This window comes from Trachurus trachurus, assembly GCF_905171665.1.
Source record: "Trachurus trachurus genome assembly, chromosome: 11".
NCBI lineage: Eukaryota > Metazoa > Chordata > Actinopteri > Carangiformes > Carangidae > Trachurus > Trachurus trachurus.
Genome location: NC_139904.1, coordinates 15,844,245 through 15,866,802, shown reverse-complemented (window position 1 = coordinate 15,866,802; position 22,558 = coordinate 15,844,245). Strand labels below are relative to the sequence as shown.

Below are 22,558 nucleotides of genomic sequence, written 5' to 3'. Positions count from 1 at the left end.
GGAGCGGTTGAGTCAGGCCTGAGATCAGGTGTTTGTTTGAAGCATCCTTTTGAGTCTTTTCCCCCAGCACAGTGGGTGGTGAATCATCTGGTGGGTGCCCTTTGCCAAAACTGCCATCTTGTTAAGACTCAGACATGTGGTTTATCTGAGATGTCTGTGAAATGATGTTTGGGAGGTGGAGGTGAATCCTGTATGTACGTGCAAATCATCAGATGTGTGGAGGCGCTTACCTTTGATGGTGCTGAGTAGTGCTGAGTGAACAGTTTGACCGGCGGGGGTCAGAAACTAAAGAACACAAAGGCCCATGATGAGATGCACGATGAGGAGATGACTGGACACCATCTGCTGCCTGAAGAGTCACAGATCAGACTGTTTCTGAGCCTAAACTCAGACTTTTTCCATCTAAACAACATCCTGTTAAGAATCAATCACAGATATGCAAAGACAGTGTTTTATTTTCCATTTACTTTAAAACTTTGGAAGCTTCTGTGGTGAGATGATGCATTTAATGGGCAACGTTGTGCTGGTGTTTGGTGCTTTTTGTAAGTGGTGCTTCAGTAATCAGGCTGCTGTCATCAGCATATATGAGTTTGTGGGCTCTGGTCTTTGGGGGTTTATTTGTACAGAGGTTCTAAAAGCATCACAATGTGACTATTTTACCTTGAAATTATAGTTTCACGATCATTTTGAAGTTTCATGGTCCTGTACCAGTCGACACAGTGCGTCCAGCTGCCCTGGTGTTACACTATGTAACTTTGGTTTTCTGCCCAGCACCTTTTCATGAGAACACATTGGTTTCGCTGTTTGGGAACACGTCACACACCAACATCAACACCTCTCACGTAGCTACAAGAAGCTAGCTACCTCACTATCGTCAGTATGTTCGTCTTGGCAGAGATGCCAAAGAGACCAGAGAAGACATTGTCGGAGGATGCAAAGGAAAAGAGCAGAGTTGAACAAGGGTAAAACCTGGACTGGCTTTTTACTTGTTGGCGAGAGAAAAGACGGTTTACATGGCCGACTCTGAACTTGCCATCTTGTTGCTGAACCAATAAGGAATATCTCTGTCGGTTAGGAGGGCTTCAGTTTGTCAACAAATGAATGTGTGCCACTGTCCGTGAGTGGAGGGTAATTCATTCACAACTCGTAATTCCAACAGCACTGTAAAAGGGAATTACACTTTACAACTGTAGGGGGACCCCGAGAGCAAAAACAACCCAATTCTTCCACACCAGGGATTTAAGGGTTCGTGCAGGAACGGATCCTTGTTGTGAGAGACAGTCCTCGTTCAAGGTGAATCCTTTGTCGTTGACCAGAAATCTGACAAAGACAAGATAAGCAGCAATAGAAAATAAGTTAATTAATCAGTTATCTGATTTTAGAAGCTTTCAAGTATCATGAGTGGAAAAGATACAGGGGAGTGAGGAGAATGACTTACCATAGTGCTGTTTCAACTGTTCATTCCTCGGCTTCATTTCTGTTTTACATTTTGTTTGAACTTCATGTCCTTGAGTCAATAAATCTGAAATCTAAAGAGGAAAGGAGTGGAGATGAAAGGAGACGGGTAAAGCCACAATGCTCCCGTGGCAAACAGTGAATTTCTGCCTTGTCAAAACACGCTCACTGTGCGTTATAAAGAGATCCCTACTGTATATTATCATAGACCAATTAGTGCCAAAAACCAGTCCAAGCTCAGCTCTCCGCAGAGTTTCAGTCAAACCAGTGTTGGTGCGTGTTTTAAACCGGCTGAACTGGGATCAGTAGTTATTTTCCAGCTTATTGGTGGAGACGAGGTTTTCCTGACTGCTGCAGAGACCACCCACAACTACATGTACCAAGCAACTTTCTGTTGTCAGTGCAGCCACTTAATTGTATGTTCCTTGTTTACAGTGACTTCTTGCATGAAAAAGTGAATCCGGCCACTGTTGTTTTGAGTCTGATTCACATGCGCCTGCTCCACTGACGACCAACATGTCAGTCAGTTCTACGTCCACTTACTGCAGGAGGAGGAGGAGGAGGAGGAGGGGACTGGATTAGTTCTGCTTGTAGATAATGCACTGGCTGCAGTTTAAGGACCTGTTAATGCAGCGGGTGGCATTGATTTCAGCTTGCCTTGGTTATTTACTTGTGTTAAAAAAAGAGCAGAGAGCTGCAGAGTGTCCAATGATGGTGAGGCCATCACATATGTCAGCACAAACTCTCACATTTGTAAGACGGGTGCCGCCGTGTCTTAATGTGGCTGTTCCCTTTGTGTGAAATCCTGCTCAGTCGCAGTGGTTTAAAACTTTCCATCCCTCAATAGAGCAAAAGAGAGAGAGAAAGAGGAGAGCAAGTGTGCCAGTGTCCTGTCCTTTAATTTTCCCCGAAGCCTTTTGTAAGGGAGTTGGTCTAAAGTGAAAGCACAGTGTGCAGCTGTCCTTCTGGCCCACTGCTCGCTTTTTGTGAGAAGTTTTCTTGTCAAGAATACTAATAGTGATACCAGCTCCGTGGAGTCGGCCCAGCTGGTGAGGAAACAGGCGGCAATTATGCTGCCATCAAAGGAGGCCATTTAATAAGTCACAATTTAGTTAGAGATGCGTATGTGTCAGCTGCGTACGAAGGATGCGTTCGATTTACAGACGTCGGCTCACTCCAGAGGCTCCCATCTCCTCCGGGTTATTATTAAGCTATTATTGAGCTTTCACATTAAAGACGACAGCTCCTGTAATGATGTGTTGATGAACGTCTGTGACTCTCTGAGGCTCAGAATGAGGCGATGCGTCAAAATCGAGAGATACAACTTATTCCTGTTTATTCATTCTCCTCATGAGATAAATGGAGATGATTGGCACACACACAGTCACAGCACACACACACACACACACACATATTCACAGTACCTCCTCTGTGCTTTGCTGAGGATTTCTTCGGAGGCTGATCTCAACACGTGCCCTTCAAGAGTTTAGTTGTTAGGTGACATCAGCAGCGGTCAAACTGATCTGGGACATCTTTGTTGGAGGTTTTTTTTTTCTGGACCTGTTTAAAGAAAAGCTGGCACAAACATCTGCTCTGAGAAAACATGATTGTATCAGAAACCCCTTCGTAACATTCAAGCTCTCTTTAGTTTTCACACAAAACACAACTGTCAGCATCACCCTTCTTCTTTTTTAGGGTGCTTACAGTTAATTGCTCTAAAATTAACTTTTGGAGCACAAAAAACAAATATGTCTTGGCTTTGTTTCACTGGCTGTAGTCTATATAATGGTAGAGTCATTGATTCCTGATGATGCATTTGTTTTTAGTAGTAAAGTTTATGTAAAATGTGGATTTCACCAGAGTGGTACAAAGCATGACAGAGATTAAACCTTGAACCTGAGGGGGAAGAGACACCTTGACGTCAACATTCAAACTGTGCCACATTTCTAAATGAAAAAGAGACACTTTGGGTGAATGATGATGAATGAACATTTGCAGCTCTATCATGGCCGCCTCAGGAGGTTGAGTGAGGTCACTGTGAGCGTCGTGCCATGCCTGCTGGGTTAATAACAGGGACAGGCTGGTGACGGAGCGCTGGCAGGATGCCGCTGGGCTGAGACGCCGTGTCATTAGCTCCCGGAGGTGATGAATGGCCTGTGGTCAGGAGCCTGTGCTCCCTGCTTCCCTTTGAAAACCAGAGAAGTTGCTCTTTCATGCTGCGCTGGTCGAGCTCTGAGATTTCATGGGACTTTTGTCAGTGTCTAGCACAACGATGTTGCTCTGTGTTATGATGTTCATTAGACAAAGAGGCTTTCTGCCCCTTCTGCCCAATTTGTCAGGATTTCTCTAAATGTATGCCCAGGTACAAGTTTATTAGATGCATTTAGCTAAAATCTTGTGCGAAGTTTTTAATCAATTTTTGTTCAAACGTTTTTTGAGAGACGTTGATTGAAATATTTGAGATTTTATTAACTTCTCTGGAGTTTTTCTAATCAGACTTGTAATTTTGGCTCATTCCCAGATCACCCAGAAAACCCAATTTATATCAATGTAAATGTACATTAGAGGATGATTATCTTTCTTTTTTATTATTACTATTATTATGAAGGTATTTTACTCCCAGAGACAGATTTTATGAAAAATTGTTGTTTGTTTTATTTATTTTATAAATTGTGATTTAAGGACCTTTTCCTAATCTTTACTCTGTATATCTGCCACGTGAAGCTCTCATTTGTTTACAGCATGTATTTGTAATATTCGGCCTAAATTATATCCGAAAGCTGCAAATAATATTAAATAGAAATGAGCTAAAATTCAGAGCACTTTCTACGCAGCTATCTGTACATGTAAGACTAAGAAAAGTGAAGGTCCTGTTATAGGTTGTGACCTTTAATATCACAATAAATCAATTTGGTGAGATCAATAGAGCATGTTCTCCTGACTAGCTGAACCAACACAATTCACGATTTACAGTATCAGAAACTGCTCTGCCCATTAAAGGTTAAATGCGTGTGAAATTGGAAACCAGAAACAAATCATTCATTCATCACTTTTTCATGTCCTTTCCCTCGTGAATCTACTCATCTGTGTCAAAACTGTATTCGGTCTTAGTTATTGATTGTGTTTATGTCTTTCTCTCCGTAGACATGTCCAAATCCTATCACTTCTCTGTGCAGTGTGCCGTCTCACTCTGGCCTTCCCCGCCCAAACAACATCTGCATACGGTATGTCCGCATTTTCCTATTGAATGTATATCTAAGTTATAATACAGCTTTGAATATTCTGTATCAGAGAAACTATAGTTTGTCATTCATATAAGCAAAGAATGCAAAAGTCCTTTAAAAAGTGAAGGCATGATTCACTGTCCTCTGTAAATTCACAGAGCCACTCTGCTCTTCACGCTCTGTATCCTCCATCTTCTCCTCTGCAGATGATGACCACCCCCTCCAGGTGAACATACCCCACTCAGGTCCTGTTTTTGCCCCACTGGGCAGCTCCATCTCCATCCCTTGCTTCATGTCTCTGTCCTCCACACCCACCACCTCCTCCTCCTCCTCTGCCCCCGTCGAACCGCGGGTCAAGTGGACCGTGGTGTCCGGCGGGGTGGAGACGCAGATCTTGGTGGCGCGGGGTCAAAGGGTGAAGGTCAACGAAGCGTACGTAGATCGCGCGGCATTGCTCAACCACTCGTCCTCTTCAGACGACGTGTCACTGTGGCTGGGAGATTTGCGCTCCAGTGACTCGGGTCACTATCGCTGCGAGGTGCAGCAGGGCCTAGAGGACGCCAGTGACATCGTACAACTCAAGGTCAAAGGTAAAGAAATGGCAGACATGGATTGTTGTCAAAACTTTTGTTTGTTAACAACAGGGATTTGCTATATTAGGATGTTGTGCCTCTTGTTATTGGGCTTACTTCTTTACTCCAAATCTAAAAGTGTTTTTAATGTGTGTGATGCTGTGTGTTTAGGTGTCGTATTTCACTACAGAGACGCTTTGGCCCGCTATGCGTTCTCCTTCCCCCAGGCCCAAATGGCTTGTGAGGCCATCGGGGCAGAAATGGCCACTGCTGACCAACTGCTGGCAGCTTATTATGATGGATACGAGCAGTGTGATGCCGGCTGGCTGGCAGACCAGTCTGTCAGGTATTCTTATCACCTCTGGATCCTCTGTATGACTGTCAGATTTGACTCACACAACTTCTCAAACCTGTCCCAGTTACATCGTTTGGTCTATTCTTAACATTTTCGGTTTGACAGAAACTGTTAGTTTTCACAATCGTTGGTCCATATGAATGAACTGTGCTGTTTAGTCAGTCACACAAACTTTAGGAGGTTAATGTTGCAGGACAAATGCTGAGTCTTTCGATTCCTTCAGGTACCCAATCCAAGTGCCACGTGAAGGCTGCTATGGAGACATGGATGGGCAACCGGGAGTGAGAAACTACGGGACAATGGACCCAGATGATCTTTTTGACGTTTATTGTTACGTTGAACAAATTGACGGTACGAATAATAACACATATTTCTACAGCTGAAACCTCACTGATACTAGATTTTTTTTCAGGCCAGTGCGAACTGACAATAACAATATGTCAGTTCATATTTACCTCAATATTTTCGCTATAGTGAGAATTGTGTGTAACATTTGTACTACAAGGGGCAGCTTTCTGTTGAATAACAAACACTGTTTTGTGTTTGTAGGAGAGGTGTTCCACGATCCCATCCCACAGCAGCTGTCATTTGATGAAGCACAGTCGTACTGCAGAGCTGCAGGGGCAGAGCTGGCCACGACAGCACAGCTGTACTTGGCATGGAGCAAAGGTCTGGACCGTTGCAGCCCTGGCTGGCTGTCCGATGGCAGCGTGCGCTACCCCATCATAAAACCCAGAGAGCGATGTGGAGGCCCCCAGGCAGGTGTCAAAACCCTTTACCGCTACAGCAACCAAACTGGTTTCCCAGAGATGTCCAGCCTTCATGACGTTTATTGTTTTAAAGGTGAGTGTTTTGTGACTCAAAAATGATTGTGCATGAGATAGAATTTAAATTTTATTTTATTTATTTATTAGGCACACAGTAATCAATCCTCTTTATGAGGTACATTTTATGAAAAAATAAATTTTGTGCACATTCTGGTGTGTGTAAACTTTTTTTTATGATTTGTATACTATTTACATAATAAAACTGTACAGTTGTCTTCATACCTATTACTTCATATTATTAACTACTTATCTGTCTTCCAAAGATCACAGAATTGCCCCAACTGACTCTGCTATGGACTACATGGCCACAGAGCCTGAAGACTTTGGACAAGATGTTGTTATTCTCACGGACACTGATCAAGAGCTGCATCTGACCCAACATGCTGACCAAGTGGAGCGTGAGGCTCAAAGTCTGCTCGAATCTTTTCCCTTTGTCTCCCAAACTTCCACTGAGGAAAATCAGGTTGACATACACTCAACAGTTAAATCAGACACGACAGAGTCTCCCCTCCACACCACATCCACGTTAGACTTCATAAAGCCACTTGATGAAACTTCATCTCCTACAGAAATGAGGTCTCAGGATCCTGCACTAATGAACGGCAGCAGCACAGAAACCTACAATTTTCCACAGAACACATCATTACTGCCCAGTGTTTACAATGAGACAGACTCCCACCAGAAGTTCAACTTCACCTTTCACCAATTCGAACTTGTGAACGCCACAGGGTTTCCTGCACCATCATATGAACCCCACACAGATAATCTGACAGCAGAAGACACAAACCCTGAAGAGCATACACAACCATCTGAAAGGCCAGCGGATTCTCAAGAAATACAGGAGATCAACTTTGGTTTTAACAGATCACAAGCCAACTACAGCACGACAGACAGCAACTATACTCAAGAGGAGAATATCGTGGCGGCAACGGCAGCAATTCCTGATAACATGTTCCAGGTGAAGATGGAGGAGGCAGCAGTAGCTGAGCCTTGGATGACGTCTCCCTTCACTCAGCCACCAAGAGAAAGTGGAGAGCTTCTTACACAAACTACTCAAACTCCCAGTGAAAACCTGACTTCACTATGGCTTGATGGATCTGGAGATGTTTCTCAAGGTAAGAGTTTACAGTAATAGCATTTTGATATAAAAAAAAGTTTATCAGCTCTGTGAGTTCGTACTTGCTAACATGTTGATGATTAACAGGTAGCCTATTGTATTCTCCATGTTCATCATCTTAGATTAATGTGTTAGCAGCATGCTAACATTTGCTAAGTAGTGCTTAACACAAAATACAACTGAGGCTGATAGTAATGTCATTCGTTTTTATGGTAATGGTTGGTAAACAGGACACAAACAATTTCAGCCTTGGGGCACAAGCTGTTCCAAATTGTATGATTGTCCATTATGATGTCAATTGGACTTTTAAGACAAAAAAATTACCAACTCCATGGTGGAGAGAAGTTAAAGCACTGCCAAGCAATAAGATTTGTTATCTTGGGATCAGAGTCATTTGTGTAAAATGGCACTTAAATTCCTCAAGTAGCTGTTGAGATGTTTCAGTCTGGACCAAAATTAACCGACTGAGTGACACTGCAGGCTAAAGAGCCATAGCATATGCTAGCATGGCTAAAAACATCAGTAACTTAATAGATAGCTCTGACCTTTACACATGCTTTGTTTTTTGTTTTGTTTTTCAGAACGTGACATTGACATTGAAGCAGTCACTGCCACATCAGATTCTTCCACTTCCAGCTTCACCACTCATCCGTCACCTTCCGCTACAGCTAGCAGCGCTCCAGCTGAGACTCAGACTGTACTCCCAGACCCAACGTCTTCATCCGAAAACATTGACAAACTTGGCTTCAGTATCTTCTCCACAGCAGCGCAGTTATGGGAGTCTCCCAGTTCTAAACAGGAGGGAAGCACAAGCGTAGAAACCGAAGACACAGTCACCATGGAAAGTGATGAAAAGCAGCCGCATCCCACAGAGGCTGAAGACAACCTTGTTTCTGGAGTAAGTTTAGCTACCACTGAGTCTCCAGAGGGGTCAAACACCTCTCAGCTGCCTCCTGATTCCACCACGGCACAATATCAGACATCATCGTACAGAGTCTATTTAGATACTGCAACCACGGCTTATGAAGAGGCAAGTGGAGAGGAGCCTGAGATGGTTACTGCAATCCTCGGAGAAGATATTACAGTTGCTCCAACTCTTGAAGAGGATGTAACAGTTCGCCAAATCCTTGAAGAGGAAATAAAAGTTTCCTCAGCCACCGAAGAGGAGGCAGAAGTTTCCTTTTCATTGGAACAAGAAGTCAGAGTTTCCCCAACCCCTGAAGAGGATGTTACAGTGACCCCACACCTTGCAGATGAAATTAAAGTTTCCTCAACTATGGAGGAAGAAGCTAAAGTTTCCTTTTCACTCGATGAGGAAGCTACAGTTGTCCCAACCCATGAAGGAGAAACGAATGCTCCAGTGCTTGAAGAGGAAGCTCACAGTGCCCCAACCCTTGAGGAAGCCACTTCTGCCCCTACTCTTGACGAAGCTAATGTTGCCCCAACCCTTGAAGAAGAGGCTGTTTCCCCGATCATAAAAGAGCAAGCTAGCATTTCCCCAACGCTTGAAGTAGAAGCTACCACTCCAACCATTGAAGATGAAGAAGAAGAAGCCCCGATCCTTGAAGACAAAATGAATGTTCCCACACCCATCGAAGAAGAAGCTGACGTTGCATCAACCCCTGAGGTTTCCTTAACCTCAGAGGAAGAAGAAGCTAATTTTACCTCGGCCGTTGGGGAGGACGATACCACCCTCCCTTATGATTCTCAAACATCTGACTCGGCTCTGCTGACCACCACGACTGGATCCCAAGAATCTCTGAACGGTCATGAGTACAACAGAGAAACCTCCTCCATCACCTCCACAGCAACACCCTCCTCCTCCTCCTCCTCCTCCTCCTCAAATACAAAATCCACCACCACCGCCACCAGCAGCACGACCACCACACACTGGTCCAGACGCACCTGGAGCCCCACCACCTCGACACCGAGGGTTCCCCACAAGACGACGGAGTCCCAGAAGGTGATGCACCTCATACCACCAGTGGATCAGGGTCTGGTGGATGTTGAGTTTAGTCTCACCCAGCCGCCCACTCTGCTTATCTTGCCCAATGAGAGGGCAGCTGTAGGCGGTGCAGGGAGAGCTTCAGGTAATGTTAAAGCCACTCTCATCAGCCTAACCGTCCTCCTCTTGCTACTCGACGCAATGATCCACTAAAATCCCCTGGTCTGTCCTCTGCCCCCAACCTGCCTTTGTTCCATTTTCTGTAAAACACCTCCCCTCCTTTTCAAACGACTTCCCACGTTTGTTTTCACTTGTTTCAGAAAGCCCACTCACCCCTCTGACTCCTCCCACTTCTCACTTCTGTCCCTGTGACCCCGCCTCCCCTCCAAGATACTCACACTGGGACAGCTCCCATTTGACATTTGTCAACAGTCCAGTCTTGTTATGCATGATGTTTTCTCCCCTTATCCAAAGATTGACTTCTGTGAAGTACTGTAATATAGTGGTGTGGTTGAATGAGTGTTTTAGTTCTTCAACTATGTGATACATGATTTTCTGCAAGAGTGATGGTTACAGCAGTATACAACATTTCACAGAACCTTGATCAGTGGATTTTGTTTCCAGAAAATAATCCCTTCACGAAACAAGTGCAAGTTATTCCCTGCATCACCACTGTCTTCCTGCTAACTGTCAAAACTCACCGTGTTTTTTGCAGTAATCTGGAAGTAACATGACAAAGGGACTCTGTAATAGCAACTACAATGAATGTAACAGCACTGACCGGTGCAATCGCAATAATGTATTATACTTAATAATCCATAACTGTCAGGTCATCAACTGTTAAAACCTCCTCTCTCCTCTCAGATTTTCAGAGTATTGCTATTTTAGACGGTTTAGTACCAGAAGCACAGATTATTGTTATTATTATGTTTATAAGCACAAGAATTGTCAGTGGTGATTTGTGTGAGTGGTAACAATGAGCAACAAGTTTTTGAATGTTCTTTGGGTCATTAATGTTTCATACTCAGATCATGCTCTATTGTTTAATCATAATCATTCAAGATTTGTATAGTATTGTGTTTTTAGGTGTGATAATGATAAAGTCAACTAAGTGATGTTTGTTTCTGGTCTTGCCATCAGTTTAAATCTGTTATTTTGTTTCTCTGCAGTGTCAAACATTTTTGTTTGAAGTTTTGAACCCCATCTCTGCCAAGAAAAGAAGTTAAACTACAGAATTGTCTCATATTTATTATGTAGTATCTCAAAATCTTGAGTTCCCTTGTGTATTGTTGACTTTATGAATAACCTTACGTCTGTTTTTTCTTTACCTGGCAGATATGTGTTTCTGCACAAGTGGCATAATCGACATAACTGGCATGATAATTTTCACCTTAAACTCCAAAAAAACCCTGGGAATTGCTTTTTAATACAATGGGTACACATTTCCAATGTTTTAATCAGAGAATAAGGGTATTTAATTTAATTTCAGCAACACTTACTCTAGTTTCTATCAAAGTGACACAGCAAAGTTAAAGAGTTGAAAATGATGCAAAGACATTACAAACCAGAGCAGCACTGCATTTGACTCTACACATATTTACAGGCACTTTTGAATTAGAATATTTTAAGATTAGATAATCGTTCCAGTCAGCCATATTTTTGGTGATAATTGACTCGCTTTGTGCAGCAGCTTCTCTCAGCATGTTTGCAATTACATTTAGGACTAGAGTCTCTCCAAATATATATACTCAACAAAATCTTATTTAAAAAGTATATTAACACAACAATATACACAGTAATTGAAAATATAATGACTCATGAGTATCATTATTCTTGGGAAGGCAATGATTTAAAAAAAGAATGTTAATTAAAAGGGAATTATGGAAAAAACAGCAGCTGATATACAAGAAGCTCTGAATGGAGGACGGAATATTTCTCAGCATGTATTATTCTATTCATATCACCCAATATACATTTTCTTTTACTGTAAGAGTGTTAGACTTGTTCATGGTGATGAAAATGAAAGGAAAGCATTTACACTTGCAGATCTGTATAACATACATTTTGCAGCACACTTTCAGTGCAGGACATTTAGTCAGGCATCCAAAACGTTTGCATAAATGAATGAAAATGGATCAGGAAAATTGATTTTCAGATTTTTTTTCACATTAATCTCAATTTCATTTTTTGCAATACACCTATTGAGCTATTTTTATATGGCAGTGTTCATAATGATAAACGACTGGAGTGGAGAAACAAAGTCACCATTCACTAAGCCTCACATCATCACCTACAGACAGTTTACTGTCATGTGAGGGAAAGTACAGGAACAAAATACATCAGGCAAACACAAATTGAACCAGGGTTCTTAGTACAAAAACAAGTTTCATTGCTTTATGCTTAAGACTTCAAAGGCCTCTCAGTGTTTTTTTTTTTTTTTGTTTGTTTTTTGTTTTATTTTGATTCCATATGATCCTCATCAGGCTTATGCAAGGCAGTTATTACCTCTCATACACACACTGATTGTCTAAATAGCAGCATGTGAGTGTTAAGCATAATGACAGACACCACAGAGTTCTTGTTTATAGGGTGTCAGAGAAAACAAATAAACCTAAACCACTTGTGAAATGGTTAATTTCATTCTGCCATCATTTGGGCTCTTTTACAAATTAAAAAAAAAATTAAACTGAAACTCCCTCTTTTTTCTTTAGGGTCTTAAAATAACAACCCTCTAATGGTGATACTTGGTTCTGAATCTTCAACTGAAGCAATATTTCTCCATATAGGAGTTAGACAACACAAAGGTCTATTAAATATATGTCAAAGAAAGCACACATTTTATTGGAAAGGAATTTAGTAATTACTAACACGGCTATAAAAGGTGTAACACCAGTCATCAGAAGAGGGCTTTTCACAGTGTAACCCAATGACAGTGGTCTCCATCAACATGCACCATCAAATAGAAAATATAAACAAGTACATAGATAAAGGTAGTAAAGAAACTAGTTATATTTTGAGTGACCGATCCTTTTAAAATAATACCACCCAGTCACACAGTGTGATGTAACCTGCCCACGTTTTGGCTCCACCTTCACGAATATGATATGAAAAGCTGAATATTAAGGAGGAATGGGAGTAAAAGGTAGAAAGGTGATGTGGGAAGATCCACCCAAACCTGCTGCAGGAAAAGGACGCGAGGAGTTTGATACCATGACTCTGTGAAGTTTGTCCTCCACTGCCATCTGCTGACTCATGTGGATCATGATGCTTTTTTTTTTTTTTTTTTTAATGCATGATGCTTCTTATCTGAGGATGTGTCTTGAAATGTGCCATTCTTTCTTTGTGTTTATTTGTCTCTGCATATGTGTATTCATTTAACCCATATCATCGTAGTTCACATAGCCTTGTGATGCACATAACTATAGCTCAGATGATGGATGCACAATAGATTTGATACATGATTTCAATATTTGAAATCGACAATAATTGTGATATTCTTTTTTGATCCAGCAAACCCACCTTTTTCTAAATATTCTCTTGCTTTCATTTGTGCTTGCACATACCTGCGAATGTTTCTATTCCTATTTCTATGCACTTTTAACAATAGCATACTGTTATTTGTTTAAACAGCAGGATCATCTCCTAATGACTGGATGTGACTGTTGTGTTTCAGACCTCTGTGTGGACAACCCCTGCTTCAACGGAGGCACCTGCACCGACCAAGACGGGCAGATTAAGTGTCTCTGTTTGCCAACATATGGAGGAGACTTCTGTCAAACTGGTGAGCTCTCTGCTGTTCTTTGTGTAGAAATCACTAGTTATTTCATGTCATGTTGATGATGATGAGGTTTTGGTGCTGCTGTTTCATAAAAGAAAGAAACATCATCATGCAAAGATGCTAAATTGTTGATTTATGGGGACATCCTTAGAAATCCAGGTCTTACATTCTACTATGCAAACAGACATACTGGGGAGGTTATGTACAGTCTTTTCAGATGTTCACACCAAACAGATTTCTTTTACAAATAACCATACACTTTCCTAATATATCCATTATACATTGCATGTAGCCCTCTCCGGGTAGGTACCCAGGGCCCAAGACCCCCAGCAGCACCAAAAGCTCTTGAGACATTGTCATTTGTTTAAGTTAATATTATTGTAAAACTTTATTTCTGATTTTATAGTGACATTATAGTGATTTTGTTGTGTTGTGTCTATGTTGAGTCATTATTGTTGCTGCTCATCTTTGCTTTTCATCAATCAGTCAATCAGGGATCAATATGAAAGACAAATGTAAGGTTGTACCAGGGAGTGCCCTGCATAATGAACTCTATGTGTCACTAATCATATTTTTACAAATAAATTGACACATGCTGAAGAAGTTATAACGTGTCATAGGAGATGCCGCTTGGCTGGTTTCTGTGTTTCTGTGTTAATCCACTCATTCATTCACTCATAACTATCAATATTTAGAGAAATATATGGATCTTTACGACTGTGTTTCTCTCAGATATGGAGCGATGTGAGCCAGGCTGGGATAAGTTTCATGGCTTCTGTTACCGACACTTCAGCCAGCGTCTGAGCTGGGAGGTGGCAGAGCAGCACTGTCGCATGCAGGGAGCTCACCTGGTGTCCATCATGACCCCTGAGGAACAGAATTACATCAACAGTAGGTCCACAGTGCCATCTGTTTGTACAGGAAATTAGATAGGCTAGTTGAGCTATTAGGGCCACCATAGTGATGAGTATTTTATCTCATTGCCTCCTCCCCAGGCAACTACAAAGAATACCAGTGGACCGGTCTTAATGATAAGACCATAGAGGATGATTTCCGCTGGTCTGATGGAAACCCACTGGTGAGTAGGATTAGAAACCAGGGGAAACTAACGTGTTTTTTTTTACTGTAGGCAGATGTGCAAACATTTCTCACTGTATCACAGAAGGATTAATATCGCTTAGATGAAGAATTTTTATGAAAGGCTAACCTGTATTTTTCCTATAATTTCATAGTCTACTTCATCTATTAGATTTCTCATTTTTTGATAGTGGTTGTTGTACTTGCATGTATTCTATCTATATTCAACACATTTTTTATTTCACCTAAAACAAATCTTAAAATGCATTGTGTTATATATACACATGCACAGACTCAACATTTCAATCCATTATGTTAGGGCTGTTATTTCCTTGCATGCAAAAACATCTAAAAGCTTATTAAATCTCTTTTCTCTCCCTCTTTGTAGCTGTATGAGAACTGGTACAAAGGGCAGCCGGACAGCTATTTTCTCTCTGGAGAAGACTGTGTAGTGATGGTGTGGCACGATGATGGACGCTGGAGCGATGTGCCCTGCAACTATCACCTGGCCTATACCTGCAAGAAAGGCACCTGTGAGTAAATGAACCAGAACAGACGTTATAGTCATAATTTAAAGCAACTTATGGATGAGCTCCCTCATGTGGTTACTTTGGGTTATTACATCTCCATACATTAGTTGAACAATTCAAAGATTCAAAGTTGGGAATAATAGCCTATGTGTTTATCTCTTCCAACAGCCTTGTGTGGTCCACCACCAAAGGTCCGAAATGCCTCCATATTTGGAAAATCTCGACAGAGATATGAAACGAATGCAGTGGTGCGTTATCATTGCGCCAAGGGCTTCCAGCAGAGACTTAATCCTCTGATCAGGTGTCTGTCTGGAGGCATGTGGGAGAGGCCCCAAATTCTGTGCTTCCGTGGTAAGATAAGAGATTGTTTTAACTCTTTCGTAATATATTGATGGCAGTGATCTTCTTTTACACAATGTCTGATATAAAGTGATTGGTAACTGCATTTATAGTATGTAGACCTACTTCCTGGATGAATTATAACTGATGAATTATCTTAATTTAGTTTTTAATTACTTACACAAATAAGAACACCCAACCAAAAAAAAAGAGAGAAGAAAAAAATGCAATCTAAGAGGGAAACACTTAAAAAAAAAAAAAAAAAAAAGATATGGTGAGATGCATAAAATTAAATCATGAGACAGGAAAAATTCATATCTTTTATTACTTTTCAGAGCCTGGAGGTCCAACCCAGCACCCTGAGGTGACATCACTGACCGACGGCTTTGCAGCAGCCGAAAACGAGTTTGAAGCCACTAAGGAGAAACCACAGTACTGGGACATCAAGTTTTAAAAAAATCAGCCATGCTTTCCTTTGTCTTGTTTTCCTAAACTCTGCTGTTGTAACATGACAAGGTGTAAAGAAACGAGCGCTTTAACCAATGAATGCTCATACAGGTCAAAATGAACCACAAAAACGTAGAAACACAGAAACGAGCTTTCTCTTTGCCAGAGACCGTAAGTGCACACAAAGGCTCTAATTTCCTCTGAGGGAGGAAATGAATATTTAGAAAACATTCCTAGTTTTTAATGTCCTTTAAAATACTTTCTAATATTTGGTTACAGAGATTTTAAATAGTAAATGCAATGACTGGCAGAACTAAAAGAGGTTAAGTCAATGATTCTTTTTCACTAGACAGAAATAAATGAGTATGCCAGTGTTGAATCTACATTAATAACAATCCTCTTTGTGGTTTTACATCAAGAACCTTGTTATGAAATGGTGCTAATGTCTTCAAGACCGTTTTATCCAACAGAGATTTTTGTTTTCAGTGTAATGTGGGAATACAGACATTTTCCTGCTTTTCAAAGAATCCTACAACTCCAAAGCACAAAGTCAACCTTAACAAATAGTCAATAAATACTGTACATATACTGGTTTTCACACCTGTGATTGCTGTCCTCATTTTTCCAAGAGAGACCTTTGATTTCCAACAGACACAGTTTTGTTCGTCAGCTTTATGTTGTAATAAAGTTTTGTAGAACAGAGCGAAGAATAAATTGTTCTCTTATTTTACCCTTAGCACCGTGTGTGGGCTTCATTTCACATGTGAGGTGGAAATATTAATGAAAAGATGATGACAGTGATTTTGGGGATTTGGTCTTTGTTTTGTGTTACAGCCTATTCTTGTTGTTGTTTTGTTAAATAAGTTAAAGTAAATTAATTGTTTTTTTTTAATTCTGAAATGGAATACAACAATCAAAGAAAAACTATAGTGTGGATTTCATGAAGACCTTTGAACTTTAATACCTTTTCAAAGGCTATAACAACAACAAAAAGTCACGGTCAGGTGATCAATAGGTGAACGTTGCGTGCCCACGTTCGCTCCAAGTGGCAACTTCCGGGTCTGAAAAAATGGAGCCAACATGAAAGTACCAACAACTTCCTGATTTGATTTGAACAAACACTTTTGGGACTGATTCGCTCTCCATGAAGTTTTTCTTATATAGCCAAATTAAACTGTTTTCTCATTTTATGCGCGTGGTCGTTGTCAGGTGGGTGACGTCAGAGTTGGTTAGCCGTTAGCGGTTAGCTCCTCTGAACGTGGCTTTGGCTGAAGATGAACTCTACTCTGTTGTTGTTGTTACTTTTGGTTGGGTTTAAGTATCGGACACATTTTTTGCGGGTATTCGACTAAATGGCGTGGAGGAAGTCTTCGCTCTTTCCTTTTTTGTGGTGAGTGAAATTCTAGTGTTGTTTTATTGCTGTGCTGCTGCTAGCACTGATTAGCACAGGTGGGTAGAGTAGCCAAAAATGTTAGCCTACTCAAGTAAGAGTATTGTTAGCTGCTTTAGAAAAATATAACTCAAGTATAAGTAAAAAGTAGTCATCCAAATATTTACTTGAGAGTAAGAAAGTAGGTCTAGGCCTAGCCTACTTGGTGAAAGAACAACTCAAGTGGGCTGCTGAGTAACCTTTTTTATTAATAATGAGCGCATGAATGTAGCCTAATCAAATATCTCAAAAAAAAAAAATACTAATGAGCAAATTCAGATACTATTGCCAAAGAACAACACTTAACAACTAAAACAATGAATTAAATCTTTACAAATTAACATAAATTAAGGCAAATTAAGCCAATAGGGCTGTGCACTGGCTACCTGAAATACTGCTCATAATGCTTGCCCTTTGCGTTTCTAAAACACCTAACACAAGGGAGTAAGCTGAATAACCCCCAAATAAATCAACACAAATCCTGCAGAGTTTTTTTGTCTGAAGGATAGGTTGTGTAGTATTGGCTCACTGACAGCAGATGACAGCCAGTCAGTGTTGTTTTCTGCCACCAGATGGCATCATTGTGCTGTGATTTAGCAAAGTGGCAAAGTGTCAGGGAAACCAGATATCTCAGCTGAGTCTTTATTAAATATTTTGATCAGGACCATATTAACCCGAGAGATACTGAAACAAACAAAACTGCTACAGACACTTGCTCCTTTATGAGATATACCGACAAGATATTAAGAGTAATTTGTGTTTGGCTGAAGATGTTACCTCTGTTGTCTGGATACTTGAGCCTTGGCTGTTGCAAACCTTACAACTGCCTGCATGTAAATCTGTAAAATTCTGTAGATTTGGTATTGAACAGTCAGTCACACCACAAAACCACTGGCCCACACTTAGTGTCAATTTTTATTTTATTTTAGCTTTTGTAATCTACCAGCTAGAAATGATTTCAGTTTATTTACAGTTGCATAAGACCTGAGGCACACAGTATAGCAACTATCAATGTTAACCTGGTGACAATTTTGCAGTCAATTTTTAGTTGATTAGGAAAAGCGAATCAGTTTCCAGCTGTTTGAGGAAAAACATCCCATAGGCTTGTGCACAACACACACTGGAATCGGAAGGAAACCAGCAGCACCTTCATCTACAACCCGCTCTGGAAACTTTCAGACAGCTGTGCATTTTACCAGATGCTGTGTAAATACTTGTTAAAATCATCATTAAAATCAAAATTATTATGTTATTATATGTAAATTGGATATTTTGGGGGGTTGGCTTATCAATCAGCCTAAACAAGCAATTGAAGACATCACCTTGGACTCTGTGAATTTGCAGTTCTGTTATTGGCTGGAGTCTGCTTTGCGGATCAATGAAGTCTGATCCCTTGTAGCCTATAATGTATTATTGTATATTTATAACTTTTAAAATATAATCACAAAAGTGTCAAGTAGCATAAAATGGAAATACTTAAATTAAGTGCTGAAGTTAAGTACTTGAATAAATAGATAGTAATAATAAATGTTGTTTTTATAGTAAATTTAGGACTCAACCATCAGACATGGCAACAACAACACATTTTTTCATCATCAGTATTTTTGTGTGTGTGTGTGTGCAGAATGCAACATGTGAGTAGTTTCATATCAAGGTAAACAAGAGCCACCTTTTCTTTCTCAGCAATATGCCACTGAGCAAGACATTAAGCCTGATAAAGCTCTGCATTAGTGCTGCTCAGTGGCCAAAAATACAAGCTTATAGTTGCTCCAGGCAGCTCCCCTGTTGTGCAATATGTTTGTGTGCTAGCCTCCTTCCCACTGTTCCAGCTCAATTAAAAAAGACAGATCCACATTTTCAGACCTGATCAAACGGTGAAAGCCCGAGCGGATGTTCAGAGAGGTGTCTCTGTTGGAGCGGGGCTGCAGTTCTCAGGCCTTCAATAGCAGCACACTGCTCCGCCTGAATGCAGCAGGTTGGTGTCCGTCCCCTCAGTCACAGACCTGATAACACAGCTCCAGATGGGAGTGCATTGTGGGCCGTGACCCCGAGGTCACAGGGTCAGGGCAGAGTGAACAGAGGTCAATCTTTAAGGACTCCTCATGGAGTTCCTCTTTCTTCCAAAGGCGCGTGGCTCGCTAATTGAGGGCCCACCTCCCCAAACCCCAAGTGCGAGGTCATTGACACTCAGAATTGACCACTGGTGTGAAATGCAGGAAGAGCAGAGAACCATAGGGAGTGAAAAAGGGAGGAGTAGTAATTATTTTGTGTTTGAGCTGAAGCTGCTGTTTTATTGTCTTCCTTTTTCTTAGTTTGTAGCTCGGACTTATTCTTTTTATTGTTGCTTAATCTCTCTGCTGGTCTTTATTGATTGTGTGAACTATAAAAAGTCACTGAAATCCCCATTACTCGTCACAACAGTTCAAACTTATGTATTTATCCAATTTTTTTCTAAGCTGTCCAAAACCCAATATTTTCAATATACACTGATTATAAATCTGAAAATCTGAAAATTTGCATATTTAAGAAAATGGAACCAGCAAATGTTTGGGACCTTTGCTTTATTATTTTTTTGTTGACAGACTAATCAATTTCAGCTTCTGATCTTTTCAGCACTGTTTTTTGCTATGGAATAACTTTTCTTTTTTTCTAAAGAAACATTTATACCACATTCACAGCATACATGAGAGTTGGGTTCAGATCAAATGTAGATCTATGAAAATAATGATTTTTTTTTTTAATTCTTCAATTCAATTCAGATAAATTTTTTTCTAGATAATACGTTGTCCAGTTGTCATACTGGGAATCGATGTGAGATGAATTTGCTGTCAGATGTTCCCAATTGAAACAGAAAAACGAACATGTCAGTAATAACCAGACAATTAGTCGACTTCATGCGATTCTGTTTGTCTGCACAATGAACAGACAGAGGGGTTGAGGAGAAGTTGAAAAGGCGTGCCAAGTTGGCTGGGAACCTCAGGAGAAAGCGTTACCCACAACCCTTCACCCCACCATCACCGCTCACTGGGATACAAACAACCTTTGTGGCTTCTCTGCCAGAATAAGTCTTCTCTCTTATGCAAAAAACCAACAACAACTCGAGGTTTAAGCATTTACATTCCTCTTATAAAGTTAAATTATTAGGTTTCATTCATCTTCCATAGACCTATAGTCAATCGTACTCTCACAGTTTTATCACAGGTTCTTACATATTTAGGGAATTTGGTGATGATAAATATATATTTGGAAACTATACAAAGTGAAATAATGTTCTATTATTCTACTCGTGTGCAGGAGGAACCAGATTTTTCACATTAATTCGTGTTCAGATACCTTGAGCTGGAATGCTGCTGGAAAAACTTCATTTTGCCCAAAATGTACAAGTCAAGTGGGAACGTGTTTTACAAAACTGCACAATATGTCCTGTTAAACACACAGCCTCACACTCTTGTAATGTTGCATATTGATGTATTTCTCACAATTCCATATTGAAAAACTATATAAATTCTTTCTTGTAGTATTTCATCTTACATTAATTCATCTCATTCCATAATAGTCCAGGTAACGCAGTATTTTTTTCTTTCTAGTGAGCAAACTGCAATGACTTTGTTGTTTCAAAAGTAGCTCAGGCGCAATATCAGGTTTATGAATGCACTGTTTCTGGACTACAGTTTCTTGTCTTGTCATCTGCAATCTTTTACTAGCCAATTTACCATTGAGGTTCTTCATGTTATATTTTGTAGGACTGGTTAATACTAAGCTAATTTATTCTTCTTCTTTTTTTTTGAAAGGGCCTGAAGTAATTTTGTTAAAGTAAAGACACTAGTGAACTGTTACACTGCGTGCAGCCTTATCAGACCCAGATTGTCCCAGAGATGGTGCTACAGTGTTTATTTTTCTAGCTTCTTCATGTCTGTTGTCCCTTCACATGAGTGAGTCGTTTAAAGTGAAGTGCAGTGAGTTATAGCTTCCTGATGAAATAAAATGTCCTACAGCGAGCGGGCAATATTCTGTTGGGTTAAATCAATTGGCATCCAACAGTAAATGTGAAGTGTATGTGTTATACACTGTATATGTGATGGAGTAAAGATACAGTCATTGATGCAGAGTGAGAACTGTCCTTGAAGAAGTGTGATTTTGTGGAGGAAAGCTGGCAGCAGCTGGATGCAGCTGTATCGGTTTCCCAGCGTGCTGAAAGCGTGCAGGCTGCCTGCAGTCAGCGGCGCAGCTCTCAGATCAGCTCCACTGATATAATGGCTTCTTTAATCCGAGCCAATTAGACCCACGGGGCACAGGGAGTGGCTGTTTTCACACTGCACCAATTTGCACTGGGGGTGGGAGGACTGATTGACAGGCAGCCGTGTGAAAACAGAGACACAAATAGGTTATAATTTGAACCCATGGAGAGGCAATATGGAGGATGCATCCTGCATGGGAAAGGATTTGTGGCACTATCATTCATTGAGGGGTTTGTCTTACTTTAAGATGATTCACTCACTGACATTTTACAAACCCATAAACACGTAACTGCACCCAAAGAGAATCAGCGTGTTTACAGCTTCAATGTGATTTAAAAATATATATATTCAGAAACTTTGTTTGAGGTAACCAATGTTTTTTTTTAACCCTTGACCCCCTTAAACAAAGCAGTAACCTCTCATGTTAGTTTGCACACATCTGAGCTGTGAGCAATTCTACGAAAAAGTGATTTGTATTTCTATGTTTGAGTAGCTTGGAGATTGGCTTGACGAGATATCTGTAATTACAATCAGAGAATGTGTATTAAAGATTATTTTTTCTTTTATCTGTTAGATCATGTCATGACTCCTCAGGTTAATTTTATTACGCCTTAGGGCTACATGTTGGAAACCACTGTTCGTAATAACTACAGGCAACAAAATTCAGCACAATTCTTATTATTGCCATTGCAACCTTTTTTTTTTTTTTAATTTCTTGCTTATTTGCATACTGACTTGCTATTTAAATCAAAGTAAAGATCAAATAGAAAGCTAATTCAGTGAGGAATTACTTTCTGTGAACTGGTATTTCTTAAAGTCTGGCTACAAGGCATCATAATTATACTTGAAAAAAAAAACAGGAAAACAAAAAATCTGCCGCAGATTTTTGTCATTTGATGATCTGATAAAGGCTCACACATGTCGATGCTGCTGCCAGACCCTCGGTCCCTGCAGTGCTGCAGGACTGCAGCTAGGGGGCACTCTAGTCTGACCTGAGCTTGTACTGACTGATGCATGGGAATCACCTCTGTTCAATATTCAGCTGCTGCTTCAGTTCGTATGATTGAACCACGTGGGAAAAAATCCTGAGAATGATTGTTGAGTGTTCGTGTTGTGCATGTCTTGTCCTCACAGCTGTTCCTCTGTACTTTGCACGTTCATTACCATACTAAGGTGTGTGTGTGTGAGAGAGAGAGATACGTTACTACAGTATATGGTGGTAAAT

The 22,558-nt window shown here is 40.5% G+C and overlaps 1 protein-coding gene across 1 annotated transcript; it reads left to right on the top strand.

Moving 5' to 3' along the window:
- Positions 1-879: 879 nt before the first annotated feature.
- On the top strand, positions 880-15,673 carry LOC310993201 (brevican core protein-like; the record flags this gene model as incomplete). The annotated part of the gene is made up of 15 exons (XM_083981516.1): positions 880-962; positions 4,600-4,679; positions 4,886-5,269; positions 5,423-5,597; positions 5,830-5,957; positions 6,156-6,449; positions 6,697-7,548; positions 8,132-9,323; positions 9,423-9,640; positions 13,169-13,276; positions 14,006-14,164; positions 14,269-14,351; positions 14,739-14,883; positions 15,049-15,231; positions 15,555-15,673. The coding sequence occupies 15 exons, from the start codon at positions 880-882 to the stop codon at positions 15,671-15,673; spliced, it is 4,203 nt and encodes a 1,400-aa protein (XP_083837642.1).
- Between the last annotated feature and the right edge of the window lie 6,885 nt (positions 15,674-22,558).